The sequence below is a fragment of the Tauraco erythrolophus genome, chromosome 27, assembly GCF_009769465.1.
Source record: "Tauraco erythrolophus isolate bTauEry1 chromosome 27, bTauEry1.pri, whole genome shotgun sequence".
Taxonomy (NCBI): Eukaryota; Metazoa; Chordata; class Aves; order Musophagiformes; family Musophagidae; genus Tauraco; species Tauraco erythrolophus.
The window spans coordinates 612,159-628,271 of NC_141491.1; the positions used below are offsets into that span (position 1 = coordinate 612,159).

A 16,113-nucleotide genomic window follows, 5' to 3' on the forward strand; every position below is an offset into this window, starting at 1 on the left:
TGGTCTCAAACCTTGTTCAGTTCAAGGTTTTTCACTGTGCCTCAGCAGTGCAAGAGAGGTCATGTCTAACCCACCAAAAGTCTTTTATTTTGTAGAGAGATGCCCCCTGAGCACCCGCAGGAGTTGGAATGCTGCTCGCAGGGAAAGAACAAACAGATGAACCAAGCCGCAGTAATTTCTGTGCAGTCAAGCTCCTTGGGAGTGGTGGAAGAATTAAACCTGTGTGTGTGTGTCTCAGGAGCAAAAGGGAAAAATCCCCAACACCTCATCAGCACCCCCCAGGTTTTGCTGTGGATAGCTTTTGCTGCCAGTAGTTTTAATTAGTGGGAACAAGTAGATTGTATTCCTTGCTGGTAGTTATTATTGGCAACGCCTGGTAGTCTCAGATTTTAAGAATGTTTCAGACAAATCAGTGTTGTTTGATGATGTTTTAAAGTTCACTGAACGCTGTGAAAGCTGAGTGTGACTCAAAGCAAGAGGTGGCTGGAAACTCCAGTGCATGCCTGTGCAGGGAAGTTGATGTTAAGCAAAACCCAGTGTTCGTGCTGCCTTTTCAGAAGGAGCATGGGGGCTGCTGCCCACACCGAGGTACGTGGTGAGCCCCTGCAGAGCCTGGCGCTTTCCTCCCTGACAGCCAGTGCCAGGCTGGTGCCTGTGGGTATCTGCAGGCTCTGGGCTCTGCCTGCAGCTGGCCCCCGCCAGCGTGGGCTGGCCCTGGTGTTGAACCGGCTGCTCAGTGTGGCTGCTGTCCCCGAGGGTCCGGGCGAGGAAATGGGCTCCTCTGGCTCCTGGGCATCGCTTGGCTGCGGACGTGCCCAGGACGGCGTCTTGTAAATGTTTCCTTTGTTGGAGTGCAGGCTGGCTGGGATCTGCTCGTGACGGTCATGTGTCGTGCTGGCCGGGATGCAGGAAAATGCCCTGCCAGCCAAAAACCGGCATCTGGCTCGGGCTGAACCAGCCTTGGCAGCTTGCAGAAACCGACGTCCCGTGCTTTGCGTCCTCTGCCCTGCGTGGGCCCGAGGCACCGCCCGAGCGTGCCCAGGTGTCGGGTGGCTCTGGCAGACCCGGCGCCGTATCGGGTGACTGTGCCGGCTGAGCGTGGGGGCTCCCTGTGGCTCGGGGCTGCCAGCTGAACAGCCGGGATGCCCAAATCCCGGCCTTGGGTGTGCACCCAAGTGAATGGAGCGAGTGAAAACAGTGGGTGCCGCAGTAGCATGTGGTGCACCGAGGGCACGAGGGGACGTGCCAGGTAGACGCTGGCATGTCAGCAGGCGTGGGTGAGATGGCAATCGCTGGGAGCCTGAACGGATGCGTGCTATAAATAGGAGGCTGCACCTCCCAGAGCCCGTGTGTGGCTCTGAAGCTGTCGCTGTGCCTGGTGTGACCTGGGGAGCTCTGGAGAAAGCTCTGCTGCTCCAAGGTGCCTTTTCCTTCATGTGGAAACCTGAGCAGAGGACTGCAGAGCGCAGGGTGGGCTCTGGCAAAGGAGCCTGGTGTCCCCTCCCTTGGCAGATGGTCCTTAGTATGGGCAGGGGGAGTCTGGCTGCGGGGCCGGAGAGGGTGGCGGGGTGTCAGAAGTTGTCTTCTAAAATCTGTGGGGCACACAGGAGTTGGGACTGTAGTGATTCCTGTTGCTTTGCATATTGCGAAGTGTGTTTGTGAGCAGTTGCCCTGGTTGCACTTCCTCCCCGGGATGACTTGTGCTGCTCTGCCTGCAGCAGCCTTATTTTCTGAGCAACCGCAGCTCCAGGCGTGATCCAGCCTTGCAGCAGCTGCAGCACGGGGAAGGCGGGAGCACCCTGACCCTCCCAGTCCCCACATCGCTCCGAATCCACCTCTCCCTGCTCGGCCTCCCTAAGGGGATCCCACACCTCAGCAAGCCTGCACGATGTTTCCCCATTTATTTCGTTTTCTAATCCCTTCTGGTTTTTGAGCTTCCAAGGTGAATTGTTTTCATGCTCAAGTGCTTTCATGAAACATGCTGTAGCCTTTTTGGTAGGGAAGGAAGGGTTGGGGGTGTCCCTCCTGGGGCTGAGCCCCCAGGGAGCTGGGGCTGCTGTGGGCAGACCCACCTCCCCTTCCCCGGGCAGTGCTGGCACCGCGCAGGAGCCTGCCCTGCCCTGCCCTGGGCACCTCTCAGGCTAAGTTTAGCTGCAGCCTGTGACCTTCGGGGCTGGTGGGTGGGCTGTGATGCCTGCCTGCTCCATCATTGCAGAAATGGGGGGTACTGGCTTGTGCGTGGGGGCTGACTTGGCTTCCTCTGGTGTGTCTGCGTGTAATAACCTGGGTGTGCTGCTCCTGCTCCGGGTGGTCTGGGCTTCCTGAGATTTTGCAGTGCACCAGGGCAGTGCTGGGGGGCTGCGGTGCCAGGGAAGCTGCAGGGAGGGGCTCTGCCACAGCAGCAGGTGAGCCCTGACCAGACTGGCCACTGCCCCTCCTTGGGGCCATCCTGGTGCTGCTGGTAGCCCTGCCTACTTCACCACTGTGCCCTGGCTGCTGCTGGCCAGGATGTTGCCTGCCCTTTTCAGCTTAGGACAGAGCATCATGTCCTAAATTTGTTGATTATAAATACCTGCTGGCCAGGATTCTTAAAGGCGAGCCGTGATCTGAGCATGTGTTTTGGGGCAGTCTTGGTGTGAGCCCTGAGTGCTCACCTCTTGCATCAGCTCTCTTGGAGGTGGTCCGGGGTGCTGGTGCCGTGCCAGCCTTGCGAGCAGGGCTCGAGCCGTGCCATTGCATGCCAGGGAGAGGGTATGGAGCCATCTGCTTTCAGCTGAGGCAATACTTTTGTCCTTTGCAGATCTTTGAACCTCCACTGAGTTATCGCCAACTTGGTTCAAGATGCCACCGGCCGTCGGAGGCCCTGTGGGATACACTCCTCCTGAGGGAGGATGGGGATGGGCCGTGGTCATCGGAGCCTTCATCTCCATTGGGTTTTCCTATGCCTTCCCCAAATCCATCACCGTGTTCTTCAAAGAGATTGAGGTCATCTTCAGTGCGTCCAGCAGCAAAGTCTCATGGATCTCCTCCATCATGCTGGCTGTTATGTACGCGGGAGGTAAGTGGACTGGAGGCAGCAGTACCTGTGCTCGTGCGTTGCAGTACAGGATGCAACTCTCCTGCTGGGTCTAATGATTCACACCCTGCTGTAGGAACGACCACCAGAACTTTGCTAAAAATCCGATTTCTCTCCTTACTTGAGAGCAAAACTTCCCTTAGCGAGCTCGCTTGAAGGAGGTTGCTCAAAAAGTTCTATTTAATGCCCAGAATGCAAAAACCGGGTTAATCTGTCCTCCTCTGCAAAGCTGTAAGTAAAATCTTTCCGGGGAATTATGACTTGTGTAATTCTGCCCTTGTCCTTGTTACAGTGTGCTGCGGGTGCTGTGTCTGCTCCCAGCGCCTGCCCGAAGGCCGGGGGAGCCACTGTGCCACGTGTAGGACCCCCCACTCACAGGGTCTCTTTCTTTTAGATAAGATGTGGATATTTTTTTTTTAAGGCAGCAAACAGTGGCTGGGATCTGTCCCTGGTTTCTGGTCAGCTCGAGGCTCAGCTGTGCTCTGGAGGACACTGAGACCTGGTGCTGCCTGTTCCTCGCTGGTGCCGAGCAGCGCCGCAGGCAGCTCGTGCTGTTTGGGGGTGGCAGTGTGCGCTGGCAGCGCAGAGACACGAGCAGAATAAAGCAAAACTACTTAAACTGGAGCAGCTCCCCTCCCTCATCCTTCAGAAACTGCTTCTTGGAGTCTTTTAATCCCCAAGCCCTGTGCTTTCTGCCTGTGTTAAACTGGCGAGGAGCAGGCAGAGTGCCCCTGCGGGGCGATGCGCTCCCAGCCCTCGCACCCGCCTGCGAGCGCAGCTTTGCGCTGGGTCGCTCTGCTGAAAGCAGCTCGTTGGGAGCCTGCTGTTGTGTCCACTTCAGAGGCAAAGCAGAGCTTGTACCGCTGCCATCCCCAGCTGGCACGCTGCCCGCGGCCTCATTGCATTTGTGCATGGAAAGGGGCTGACGTCAGCACCCAGCCAAGCACGAGGCTTTTCCTTTGGGGGAACAGGCTCTGCTTTGTCCTCGCTCAGCTAGCGAAGCGACCGGCACATCTCCCTGCTCCGATGTTATAACAAGCTTGTAAACCATGTAACTGCCTTAATGAGACTCAATCTGGGCCACTGCTCTTCTCCTAATAGCTCGGAGCTGGTCCCTCTGGGGCAGCACTGCCTGGCAGCTGGGCTGAGCACTCCCCACTCCAGTCCGGGGGTTGTCCCGCTCCCTCCACACTGACTTGTCTCTCCTGCTCCCCTCGAACTGTTGCTAGTGAATCCCAGCAGCTCGCTGGGCTTGAGCTGCTGGCTGATGGCAGGGATGCTGAGGGTAACCCAGACCTGCCTGGGTACATCCCTGGCTGCCGGAGCACGGGGATGTGCCACTGCCCTGCTCACCCGTCCCAGGGCTCCTGCAGCCTGAGCCCAAGCCCTTTGCAGGATCTGAATTGTGCTGGAGCAGTCGTAGTGTGCATCCTGTTCCCTGTCCCTCAGGACACTTCCTGTGGAAACCGTGCGCTTGCTTGGAGGCGATCAAAGTAGCTCATGGTCTGGCAGAACGCCGTGGCTGATAGTATCACACGGGGCTGGGGCAGCTGCTGTCCCAGGTGGGGCTGGGGGTGGTGGAGCAGCACGTCCTGTAGCCCCACGCAGCCGCCCCGGGCAGTCACCATCGGGGTACGTGCGGGTAACGATCTCAAACGCCCCTTTCTCAGCTCCACGCTAGGATTAGGGAGGACTCTGGTTCCATTACTTACACTTTTTTTTCCACAGCATGAATAATCAAACTAGATCAGCAAATGTTTAGTCAGAAGTGCTTCATGTGAATCTCTAAAACAGGAGTGGGTGTCAATTCTTCTTTTTTTTTCTTTTAATTAAACAAGTGGGGGGCAGTTGTCACCAGGGTACATGGCACTGCCCAGCCTGGCAGTTTCTGCCAGCTGCCCTTGGAGCCTGCTGGTCTGGGCTGGATTTCCCGGAGGAAAGGCACTGCTGCCTTTCAACTCTGTCCAGGGGCATCGCGTTTGCTGAGTTCAAGGTACAGGTTTTGCAAAGTGCTGAGCGCTCTGTGGGGAAGTGTGCGGGGCTTGGGGTGATGTGGAAGCCCCCGGTGCTGCTGCCACCTCTCATGGGACTGGGGCTGTGGCTCCTTCCTGGCTGCTGGGGGCATCAGGTTGGAGCCTCTGGTGCAGACGGCTCTGGCTGGCACCTTGGCACCGCGCTGGCTGTGGAGAGCGGGATGCTGCAGGGCTGGGGCAGCCTCTGCGCCAGCAGAGCTTCTGTAACCTTCTCCAGGCTTTGTTTAAACTGGGCAAGAAGGTCAAGTAGCGTCTGAGGACCCACGAATAACATGTTGACAACCTTGCTATCCGTTAATGGCAAAACGAGGTCTGTTAATATTCGATGGATGTTCATTCAGTTTATTTAAATACGTTTTAGTGTCTGTAGAGTGTGCTTCACGGTATCTAATCACTGTTTGCTTTGGACTCAAGCTCCTGATAACAAAGCTCTCAAAAGGTGGGTGTGCAGAGCAATTGGGCACAGTGGGGGTAGCAGTGAAAACAGAAGCTCCCCTTCTCCCGGGTGCACGGCGCTGCTCCTGCGAGCTCTCGGGGAGCTTCGCCTGTGCCCGTCGGAGCTGTTTCTTCACAGCTTTGCCTGGTCTCCATCAGAAGCCTCTCGCTGGAGATGGGCCGTTGCTGTACGCTCGCTTTGCTGCCGAGACCCCAGCCCGGGGTGGGCGAGCGGGTGGCTGCGGGCAGAGCAGAGCCCCGTGCCAGGCAGGTGGCTTCGCCCTGTCCCTGGGGTGGCTTGTGCCCCGACAGCTCCCAGCATGGCCCACGGAAGGCAGCTCGCTCGGAAGTCACAGGCTTCTGCAGCCGTAAGCAGCCTCTGGCAGCCGCAGAAGCTGCGGCATGCTGGCAGTGACCGGAGGCTGGCTTCTCCGGCCGGGCTCCTGCCGGTGCTCTAACCAAACACCACTTATCTCCAGCTGCCTCTGAACCTCCCGTCCTTTCCCCTTGCCCCACTTCCCTCGCTGGGCGAAGCGTCACTTGAAAGCTGAAGCCTGTGGCAATAAGCCTCCTGTGTGCTTGCCTACGGCTGTCTTATCTCATGTGCAAAGTCAACTAATCTCCGGGCTTATCTCCTTCGACTTCCCAGGTCCCATCAGCAGCATCCTGGTGAACAAGTATGGCAGCCGACCCATCATGATTGCCGGCGGCTGCCTCTCCGGCTGCGGGCTGATCGCAGCCTCCTTCTGCAACACGGTGGAGGAGCTCTACTTCTGCGTCGGGGTCGTAGGGGGTAAGTGTTGGCTCTGCCCTAACGGGGCTGCTACGGAGGTAAGGCCTCTCCTGGGGCAGCAAGAGGAACGACTTACACCCAGTAATTATTAGGGAATGCCTGTGGTGAATTCACCTAAATCCTGATTCCTGTTACGTACTCTAATAAGAGATGGCCCCAGTGACATAACGTGGGGAGACCGTACTGGTGACCGCACAGGTCCAGTGTTTGTGCTGAGAACGGAGAGCACCTGTTGGGTTGGGGTTGTGTCGCACCAGTCGACGTAAGGGTTCTCACCAGCTGGGGTGGTTCTCCCCTTCCAGCTCCCGAATTCCTGCGCGCGGCTGCACCGCTGCCCTGGTGCCTCATCCCGAGTCGGCAGCGGGGGCCGAGCGCCGCTCGTGCGATCGGGAAGTTGTACATCCAGAGCAGAGCTGGGACACCCCCGGAGCTGAAACCCCGCGCGGCCGGCCGGCCCTGCCGGCTCGTGGGGTGGCTGAGCTTTGAGCCCCGCGTCTCTCCTCTCCTTCAGGCCTCGGGCTCGCCTTTAACTTGAACCCAGCCTTGACCATGATCGGCAAGTACTTCTTCAAGAAGCGTCCGCTGGCCAACGGGCTGGCGATGGCGGGCAGTCCCGTCTTCCTCTCCACCCTGGCGCCCGTCAACCAGCTCTTCTTCGGCATATTCGGCTGGCGCGGCAGCTTCCTCATCCTCGGTGGTCTCCTGTTGAACTGCTGCGTGGCCGGGTCCCTGATGCGGCCCATAGGGCCCAAGCCAGACCAGCTGAAGAAAGAGCCCACCAAGGAGGTGCTGCAGGAGGCTGGGAAGGCGGTGAAGAAGGACGACGGTGACACCAGCGCAGACCTCATCGGCGGAAAGGCCAAGAAAGAGAAGAGCACGTTCTTCCAGACGATCAACAAGTTCTTGGACTTGTCCCTGTTCACGCACAGAGGCTTCCTGCTCTATCTGTCGGGCAATGTGATCATGTTCTTTGGGCTGTTCACTCCCTTGGTCTTCCTCAGCAATTACGCAAAGAGCAAGAAGATTGCTAACGAGTCCGCAGCCTTCCTGCTCTCCATCCTGGCCTTTGTAGACATGGTGGCCAGACCTTCCATGGGACTGGTGGCAAACACCAAGTGGATCAGACCCAGAGTCCAGTATTTCTTCGCCATCTCTGTGATTTACAACGGGGTGTGCCACCTCTTGGCCCCCATGTCCACCACCTATGCCGGCTTCTGCATTTACGCCGGCTTCTTCGGCTTTGCCTTCGGCTGGCTGAGCTCAGTCCTGTTTGAGACCCTCATGGACCTGGTGGGAGCGCAGCGGTTCTCCAGCGCTGTCGGCCTGGTGACCATCGTGGAGTGCTGCCCCGTGCTTCTGGGACCCCCTCTGCTAGGTAGGGCATGCTGTGCCGGGGTCCTATGCCCATCTCTCCAAGCCATGGGCAACCCCAGCACTGGGGCAGGGGCGAAAGGGGGGAACACTGGCCTTGAGGCTGCCCCTCCCTCTGAGCAATGGCTGAGGAACTGGGGGCTGAGCCCTTGGCACAGGGTGGGGGAGCAGGGGCTGGAGGAATAAAGGCTTGAAGCTGAGGGTGATGGGCTGGGGCTGTTCTTGGGAACATCTCCACAGCCTGGAGCAGTTCTGGGGGTATCTTGCTACGCTGTCCCCTCTCTGTCCCTCAGGGAAGCTCAACGACATGTACGGTGACTACAAGTACACGTACTGGGCCTGCGGGGTCATCCTCATCGTCTCTGGGATCTACCTCTTCATTGGGATGGGCATCAACTACCGCCTGGTGGCAAAGGAGCAGAAGGCAGAGGAGAAGGCGCGGAACGAAGGGAAGGAGGAGGAGACCAACGTCGACGAGGCGGAGAAGCAGAAAGAGGCAAACAACGACGTGGCCCCTTCGCCTCAGAAGAGCGCAGAGGACGGCGTCAAGGAGGAGGAGAGCCACATGTGAGGGACCGGTGTCAATCCCGGAGTGTCGGAAGCGCCGCTGCCCTGGCGCGGCGGCCGGGGCAGTGCTCCACTGGCGCTGGACGGCCGTGAGAAGTGTTTAAACCAGGTGTTCATTTTTAACCGGGCTCTGAGTTGTCTTTCCAACAAAGGTAACAGGACTACACTCGCAGTATCCTCGTGCGTCGGGGGCCGGGGGGGCTTTTTATAGTCTGGCTTTTTAACAGTCACAGGGATGTACTAATACGTGCCTTACAGTCGCCGTGTCTAGCTGAACCTGGACGAGCCTTAACTAAACCGTGCTTTAGCTCTGTGTTCTGCTTGGGGTGGGGGGGTGTGCGTACGCGTGTGTCTTGGGGAGGTTTGTTGTTAAAAAGCCATAAAAAGCAGGATACTGGATTTGTTGGAGCACGATGGGCTTCAGGGCTGGCCCCGGATGAATACCGCTTCACACGCTTCTTACCGCAGGCCCTCCACGGAGGGGGAGATCCGGGCACGGGGCAAGGTGGCCTTCGGCTCCTGTGCCGGGTGCCTCCTGGCTCTGTAGGTGGTCTTTTAGGTATGTTTTGAAAACACTTTAGCTACTGTAGTTCTTTAAAATCCCTCCTTTGTAGTTGTGCTCTCATGGGATATCGGGGTTGGAGAAGGATGGCTGTCATTGGGGTTGGGCAGCGTTGCCCACTGTGGCAGCCCCTGTGTGCCAAGCCCTCCGTGGGGAGGGCTGGGGTTCCCCCTGCCCACCGACTCTGCCCTGGCAGTGCCTCTTCTCAGCCCAACGCTGGGTGACGCAAAACGGGTGCGAACACGGGGGCTCGGCTGACGGTGCCAGGTCGGGGTGCCGGATCGGTGCCTGACCCTGGGCACAGCGGAGGGGTGGGGAGGGTGGAGGTGGTACATCCCTGAGACAGCCCTTCTGTTTTCGCTTTTATCTCTTAGAGAAACCTCTTTTACTTGCTTCTGTTCAACTGAGATCTTAAGGCGGTGGATGCCTGACCACTCACATCTAAGACATGTAAGGGGGAGGAAAGAATTTGTACGTATTTATTTTTTATTTTTTAGCGCTGGAAAATATCTCAACGTACGTGGAGCAGGTTAATGGCTCTCAAGTTCTAGTAAATGTTGATCAGAAATCATGTAAGAAGCTGAGGTTTTTTTTGTTTTGTTTTTTTTCAAATAAACTTGGGTTTTTTTTACAATTTACCCATCAAATGTTGAACTTCTTTCCTAGATTCACACTTCTGTGTGCCATACAACATGTGTTTTGGGTTAGTTTTGGGGAGGGGTGAGTGGGGCTGTGGCCCTTCTGCCTGTGGACCTGGTGCCGAGTGGGGTGTAAATGACAGTGCTCCTGCTCGGGCTGCCCCGGGGTCCCCTCCTTGTGCAGTGAGACCCCTTCGGGCTTCATTTCGCTCCAGATCTCACAAAGGAGACCAGGGGCTTTTCATACGGTGGAGTAACTTTCATAAAGCCGACAGGGTGTTTGGTGCCAGAGGGTTCTGTTGCGCGGTGCCGCGCTGTGATACCGTAGAGCCAGGAAACCATTTTCACAAACGGTGTGTCTGGTGTGGCTGTGGTAACGGGTTCACATCACAGTGAATCTGCTCAGCCCTGGCCCCCCCCCCCCTTTCCGTAGGCACGGACAAGCTGCCGGCACCGCTCCGCTCCCTGCCCTGCATGGGTCGGTGTGTGCCAAGGCTCCCTGCTGGGTGGGGGGCTGGGGGTCCCAGGGCACTACTGGTGCCTGTGGGGAGAGGAGCCACCATCTTCTGCAGTGAGAAACCCTCCGCTCTCCCAGTACCCCACTGTCCCCAGGCAGGGAGTCTCCTGTCTGCCCCAGTCTGCGGTACCACCGCAGCTGTCTCTGGCATTACCATACCCGGCACTGCTTGGGAGAGGCTTGTGCAGCCTGGGCAGGGCGCCAGCCCCTCTTCCAAGGGAAAAAGTGTTTAAATAATTTCCTGCTGCTTGGAAAGCAGTTCCCTTGGCTGGCTGGGAGCAGTTCGGTAGTAAATCCTGGGTTGTTTTCTCAGGATGGCCTCTGTGCCCCATCCCCTCCATGCTGGCTGGAACTGGGTGTCAGCCCTGTCGGCTCTGGGACCTCCTGAGGGTCTGCTCCTAGGATCTGCTGCCGTGGAAGCACAGGGAAGGAGTGTGTGGGCTCAGGAGGAGAAACTGCTCTTGCCCTGTGTTAGGCTATAAAGTGAGTCAGGCAGCAGACGTGTAATTGCCCTGCGTGTAGGGGCAGAGCGGCTCTGCCCTGCGGCAAACCTCTCCTCCCACGGCTGCCCGGCCGGCCGGGGCTGTCTCTGCCTCCTTCCTCCCTCCCAGCTCAGCTCGCAGGAGGAACGGGGCTCTTCCGTCACATTATTTCTGTGAGCGAAGGTATCTGCAGTGCAGGGAGGTACAAGAGCGGCGCTGGCTCCTGGAGCCCCTCGCTCTACCCGTAAACCAGGAGCTAAAATAGCCACGGGGCACGGTGCAGCTGGCGGGAGCCCGGCTTTTGCCATGGTGGTGGGTGAGCGGGTTGTGGTCTCTGCGAGGGGTCCTGTCGCGGGGACATCCCGTGGGGCTGCGTAACCACTGGGACCTGCTGCCATGATCTGTCTGCGAAGGGTCACGGAACGCCTGTAGGGACATGGTGCTTCCCCCCTGCCCGTGCCAAGGGCTCCTGGCGGCAGCAGATGGCGGTGCTGGGGAGCCAGCGCCCGGGAGTTATTGCACAGATTTCCTCTGCGCGCTCTGCCGGGCCGCCTTCCTTCCTCCTGGGGGTAGCAAAATAAAATTCCCTTCATAGCGGGCAGAATTGAGGAAATACTTGGGAGCTAATTCCCGTGCAGTTTGTTTTCCCAAACATCTGAGGTCGTCGGCCAGATAATGCTCGGCAGCGGCCGGGAGGGGCTCGGGGGCTCCCAGAGGAGCGGGTGTTTGCTCCAGCCGCGGCCGGGACCCGCTGCCAGCTCTGACTGCCGGCAGCTGCCGGAGCGGCAGCGCTGCTGGTGGGAGCTGGGGCAAGCCAGTTAGCCCTGGGCTGTGGCTGCCCTTCCTCCTTCCCTTCTTCCCTGTTCTAGGGGATGGGGGGGCCACTGGGTGACCCCTGGAGATGCAGGGGCTGTGGGCTGGGGAGCTGCTGCTGCCTCTGCCCCAGTGTTGGGGCACCTTCCACCTGCCCACCGCCTCGCTGGGGGCTACCCAAGTGCACCCCAGCCCTGCGGGTGCCCTGGGCTTGCATCCCCTTTCCATGTGATGGGAAGCTCCTGCTGTGGTGCCCACGGTGCCGTGGGTGGGCAGCGGAGGGGGCAACCCCGCATGCTCAGACGCTCCTGGCCTCCCGAAACAGCCTAATCCTCCCTGCAATGTGGCACAGTCCCTTCCCGTGGAGCTCATTCATGTGACAAGCATGAGGAGGGGATCTGGGTCCCTGCCTGGCTCCTGCTCTGCCCGGGGAGTTTATTCAGGTTTTTCGGGAGATTTGGGTTCTGCTGAGTGTGCAGCTCCGGCCGAAAGCTCGGGGCGGCTGCTCTGCAAACAAGCGCTGCTGCTCCCGGCCACGGTGCTGAGGCCAGTGCTGTGCCAGGGAAGGGAGGGCCCATGCAGGGAAAGGCGACCGTCCCACTGCCTGGGCTGCCTGCCTGGGCATGCAGAGCCCGGGCTCAGCTGCGGTGGGAGGCAGTGGGTGCCCACTCTGGCTGGGATGGGGAGAGGGAGAGGCGGGCACATGGGAATGACCGCAGCCCCACCTCCGCTCCCACTGGGGCTTCAAGATGGACCATGGCTGCAGAGACGCTTCCTCCAGATTGCAGCTGAGGAGCAGGAGGAACCTGCAAGAGGAACTTGTGGCCCTCAGGGAAGCCTTCCTCTTCCTCTTTCTCCTTGGACCACCTACGAGAGAGCGCGGCTCTGGGCTCGTGCCCTGGCACAGGCAGTGCTCTCTGCCTGCCTGCGTGCAGCGAGTGCCCCAGTTCAGCCCGGACCCCGCAGCACGGGGGCACACGGGCAGGACCACAGCTGTGTGCTCAGCTTCGCTGCTGGGCTGTGCAGCAAAAGCAACAGCCCCTTAATGTATGAGCAAAGCAGCGTTGCGGGAGACAGGTAATCAATTGCTACAAGATGATCATCAATTATTTTCACTGCACTTTATATTCTGTTAATGAGAGCCCTTTGCCGGTGTCATGGAGCCATTACAGGGGAGGCGAGTGATGCTTGGCTGCTGCATGGCAGCGCGGTGTGACTGCAGGGCGCAGCGCGTGCCCCGGGGTGGGTCCCGCGGGGCAGATGGGCTGTGTTCACTGCAAACACCACCAAGGACGACTCTGCTGCACTTTGGCCGGGCTTTTTCCCTGGGTGGACCTGAGACCTTGCTCTGCCTCACGCAAATTGTGACGTATTGCTCGGGTGCAGCCTGGAGAACCGCCCCGTGGCCCGTGGGCATGCGGTGCTGACTGGGCAGGGGCCAGGATGCTGCAGCCGGGGTGCCCGCGAGGTGCTCGCGGTGGCTCTGGGCCAACGAGGCAAAGGAGGAGTTTGTGCAAAAAGCTGACTGGAGGCACGCAGCGGGCAGGCTGGTCCCGCCTGCGCTGCATGCCGTGACAGTGCATGGTGGGAAGAGGCTGCCCTGGCCCCATGATGGGCCCAGACACGTCCTGAGCTCCCCGGGTGTTCTGCTGTGCTGGCAGACAGGAGGTGCCTGCAGCCATCGGGGCTCCTGCCTTGGCCAAACACCCATCTGTGCCCAGAGCCATGCACATCGCCCTGCCTGTCCCGTGCCCTGGTGTGCGGCGGGGGAGGAGGGGATGCTCATGGCCACCCTGGACCCTGCTGGGTCTGGCAGGAGGGAGCCGCAAGGCCAGCTTCCCTGGGCACACGGGACAAGCTGATTTACCTCGCTGTAACTCGGCAGAGCCTCCCGGGGCCACAGTGCATCACCTGCACATCCCTCTTGGGCTGTCAGGATCTCAACGAGCTGCTCCCGCACACGGGTGCGGAGCCCGAGCCCCCGCTGACCCCTCCGGCGCTCCCCTGCCTTTGATGTCTGTCCCAGGAGCACCCGCAGACAATGAACCGGTGAAGCTCACCAGGCTTTGAACCGCAATAAACCGTGTGAAAATGGAATCAATTCTGCAGTCGGATGACTCAGTAATGAAGAGTCAAGTCCCACACTGCGGTGTGTCACATCGCTGATATCTTCATTGCTTTTATCTGCATGGAGGGAGCAGATTTACCCGGCTTTCAGCTGAGACTGCAGCAAACGGGCTGGTGATTATCTCCTTCCCGAGACATCCCGGAGGTTAATCCCTTGATCCACCCCAGCGCACCGGGGCGGGAGGGGAAGCTGCCAGTGAAGAGCTCGGTCCTGCGCTGTCAGCGGGCGCTGCAGGAGCGTCGCCAGCCATCCCTGGCTGCAGGGCCCCAGCTCTGCCCAGCACATATGTGCAGCCCGGCACCAGTGCCTATGGCAGGGTGGCAGGGCAGCGGGGTGGCTGGAGCAGCCCGAGGGGCACTCAGTGGGCGTTGGACCTGTTTGCCAGTGGGATCGTGGCCTGGGCAGAGCTGAGAACAGCACTGGACTCCCTGCAAGGCCAAGGGGAATCCCTCGCGGGGCTATGCAGGACATCGCTGCTGGTGACAGGGCTTTGGGCTGGAGCTGGGGCAGGAGTGGGAAGTGGAGCAGTGAGGGACTGATGCATTAGTAACATTTGTAAATAAAACAATTTTAGTCTCACACAGAAAAACTTCTGCTACTACATCAGGTCAGCCCCAAGCTTAGGAAATGGCTGAGAAGCCAGTCAGGGCACTACATCCAGCACAACCCCCAGCCTGGCACCGTGTACCGTCCTGAACCGCTTCTATCCCCCTGCAAAGTGAGAGGGGGAAAAGCCACATCTGGCCGCAGTCCCTGCCCCAGCAAAGGCGTTCAGGCAGCCCCACTCTGAGCCCAGCCAGGATGTGCAGACACGTTTACAGTGCATCAGCCCCTTCCAAGTGCTGTGTCAAAACCAGTAAGGTCTCCCATTAGTTGAAGCTATAGTTTGTCCTGTCCTAAAAATGAGATCTTGCCAGGTTTGACTTTAAGTATGTAATGAACAGCTTATGAGTCAGAACAAACCTCGTTACAGAACACACTTGTGCTAATAACTGCTTTTGAGACCATATGGGGATCTAACACGCCAAATAAAAGGCAAAGCAAGCCATTATCTTGCAATGTCTGGCTCTTGCTCAGCCAAACACTATGAAACCATTATGTTTAATTATGGGATATCACCCTGGAATACCAGTTACTAATTCTTATAATAATTTCTGAATGCACATTATAATCTCCGGGACAGGGCACTGGCAGTCGCCGCGGGCGGCTGCAGCCCATGTTGCTTTCCTTCCTCCCAGGAGTTAAGGCTGCCTCATTTTGTGATCCCACAGGCTGCGCGGTCCCCGTTCTGCCAGGGCAGCAGCGGCTTTGCCCCCTCACCTCGGTGCCAGCGTGTGCCGCAGCTCCCCGGGGCACAGCCCGAGCGGACGAGGGGGGGGCGAAGGGCCCCGTTCCCCGTCCCTGGGGCAGCAGCGGGACGGGGTGCGGCGGGTCCCAGCAGCCGGGACAGCCCGGGGTTCAGCCCCCGGACCGGGGGCTGAACGGGCCGTGGGGAGCGCGGGGGGCCCCGTCCACCGGAGCGCGAGCGCCTCTGCCGCGCCGCTCGCGGCCGCCAGGGGGCGCCGTGCCCGCGCCGCGCGCGGGGCGAGCGGGGGCTGAGCCGCGGTGGCCCCGAGCCGCGGTGGCCCCGGGCCGCGGCCCGGCGGGCTCCTGGCGCTGAACCGCAGCTCCCGCGGGCTCCTGGGCGCGGGGCGAGCGGCGGGACCGGCCGGTCACGCACCGTCACGAGTCACCGGCGCTCGGAACAGCGCGGGTGTGTTCCGTGATTAAGGTAAAGCGCTTCCCGGCTGGAACACCGCACTCATCGCAGTCCTCTGGCTGATGTGGTGGTGTTGGAGGGAATGGACAGCTTTTCTTTAGCCACGAAATTAAAAAAAAAACAAATAAACAACAAAAAGCACGAAAAATAAGCACCGGCACGCAGCACGTCTCCGTGGAAGCAGAAGGAGCGGGATTAATGCAGAGCGTGGTCGAACAAAGACGTGCTGCTTTCAGGGACTGACGAGCGACAAGAAGGGAGGAATGGGAGCGAAGCGTGGGAGGGGATGGGAATTTCATCGCGGTGGGGCGGCCGGCGGAGCAGCGGGAGCGTCGGACAGGAGTGACCTTCACCCGCGGAGCCGAGGGGAAACCCGCGGGACTCAGCATTGCTTTTCCTGCGGCTTTTTTTGAGGATCCCGGACAAGCGCCCAGTGCCACAGGACGAGGATGTCCGTGCTGAGCCCTGCTGCTGGTGAGAATTCCAACTTCACCAGGACAGGAAATCCTGTCGCTGCCACGCGAGGACCTGAGCAGGTTACCTAATTTACAGGATTTATGACCTCCAGCACTTCCCATGTTTTCTTTACCCTCTCCTATTAATCAATAACCCATTATCATAACCCTTAGGAAACGATTTATAGATTGTATCTTCAGTTTCCATCTTGGAAACAGTACTTGTCTGTGTCACCGCTTGCTTCGGAGCCTCTGGGCCGTGAGGATGAATAGAGATAGGAACGGGCTGGGCTGGAGAGCAGCGGGCCCGAGCAGGAGGTGAAGCACCAGTAGCCCAAGTCCCAGCAGCCACTGGGCTACTGGTCTGTACAAATGCATTTCCTGGTGCTGCTGCCACCACCAGGAGTGAGACCACAGCCATGAGCTCGCCGCACCATCGGTTGTGGAGCGTGTTATCTCCAGAATTAATATGCAATTGGCCAGG

At 59.0% G+C, this 16,113-nt stretch overlaps 1 protein-coding gene across 1 annotated transcript; it reads left to right on the plus strand.

The window, feature by feature from the left end:
* The first annotated feature begins 2,841 nt into the window (after window positions 1-2,841).
* On the plus strand, window positions 2,842-8,279 carry SLC16A1 (solute carrier family 16 member 1). The gene is made up of 4 exons (XM_086627301.1): window positions 2,842-3,058; window positions 6,194-6,337; window positions 6,849-7,712; window positions 8,002-8,279. The coding sequence occupies exons 1-4, from the start codon at window positions 2,842-2,844 to the stop codon at window positions 8,277-8,279; spliced, it is 1,503 nt and encodes a 500-aa protein (XP_086483427.1).
* Window positions 8,280-16,113: the final 7,834 nt, after the last annotated feature.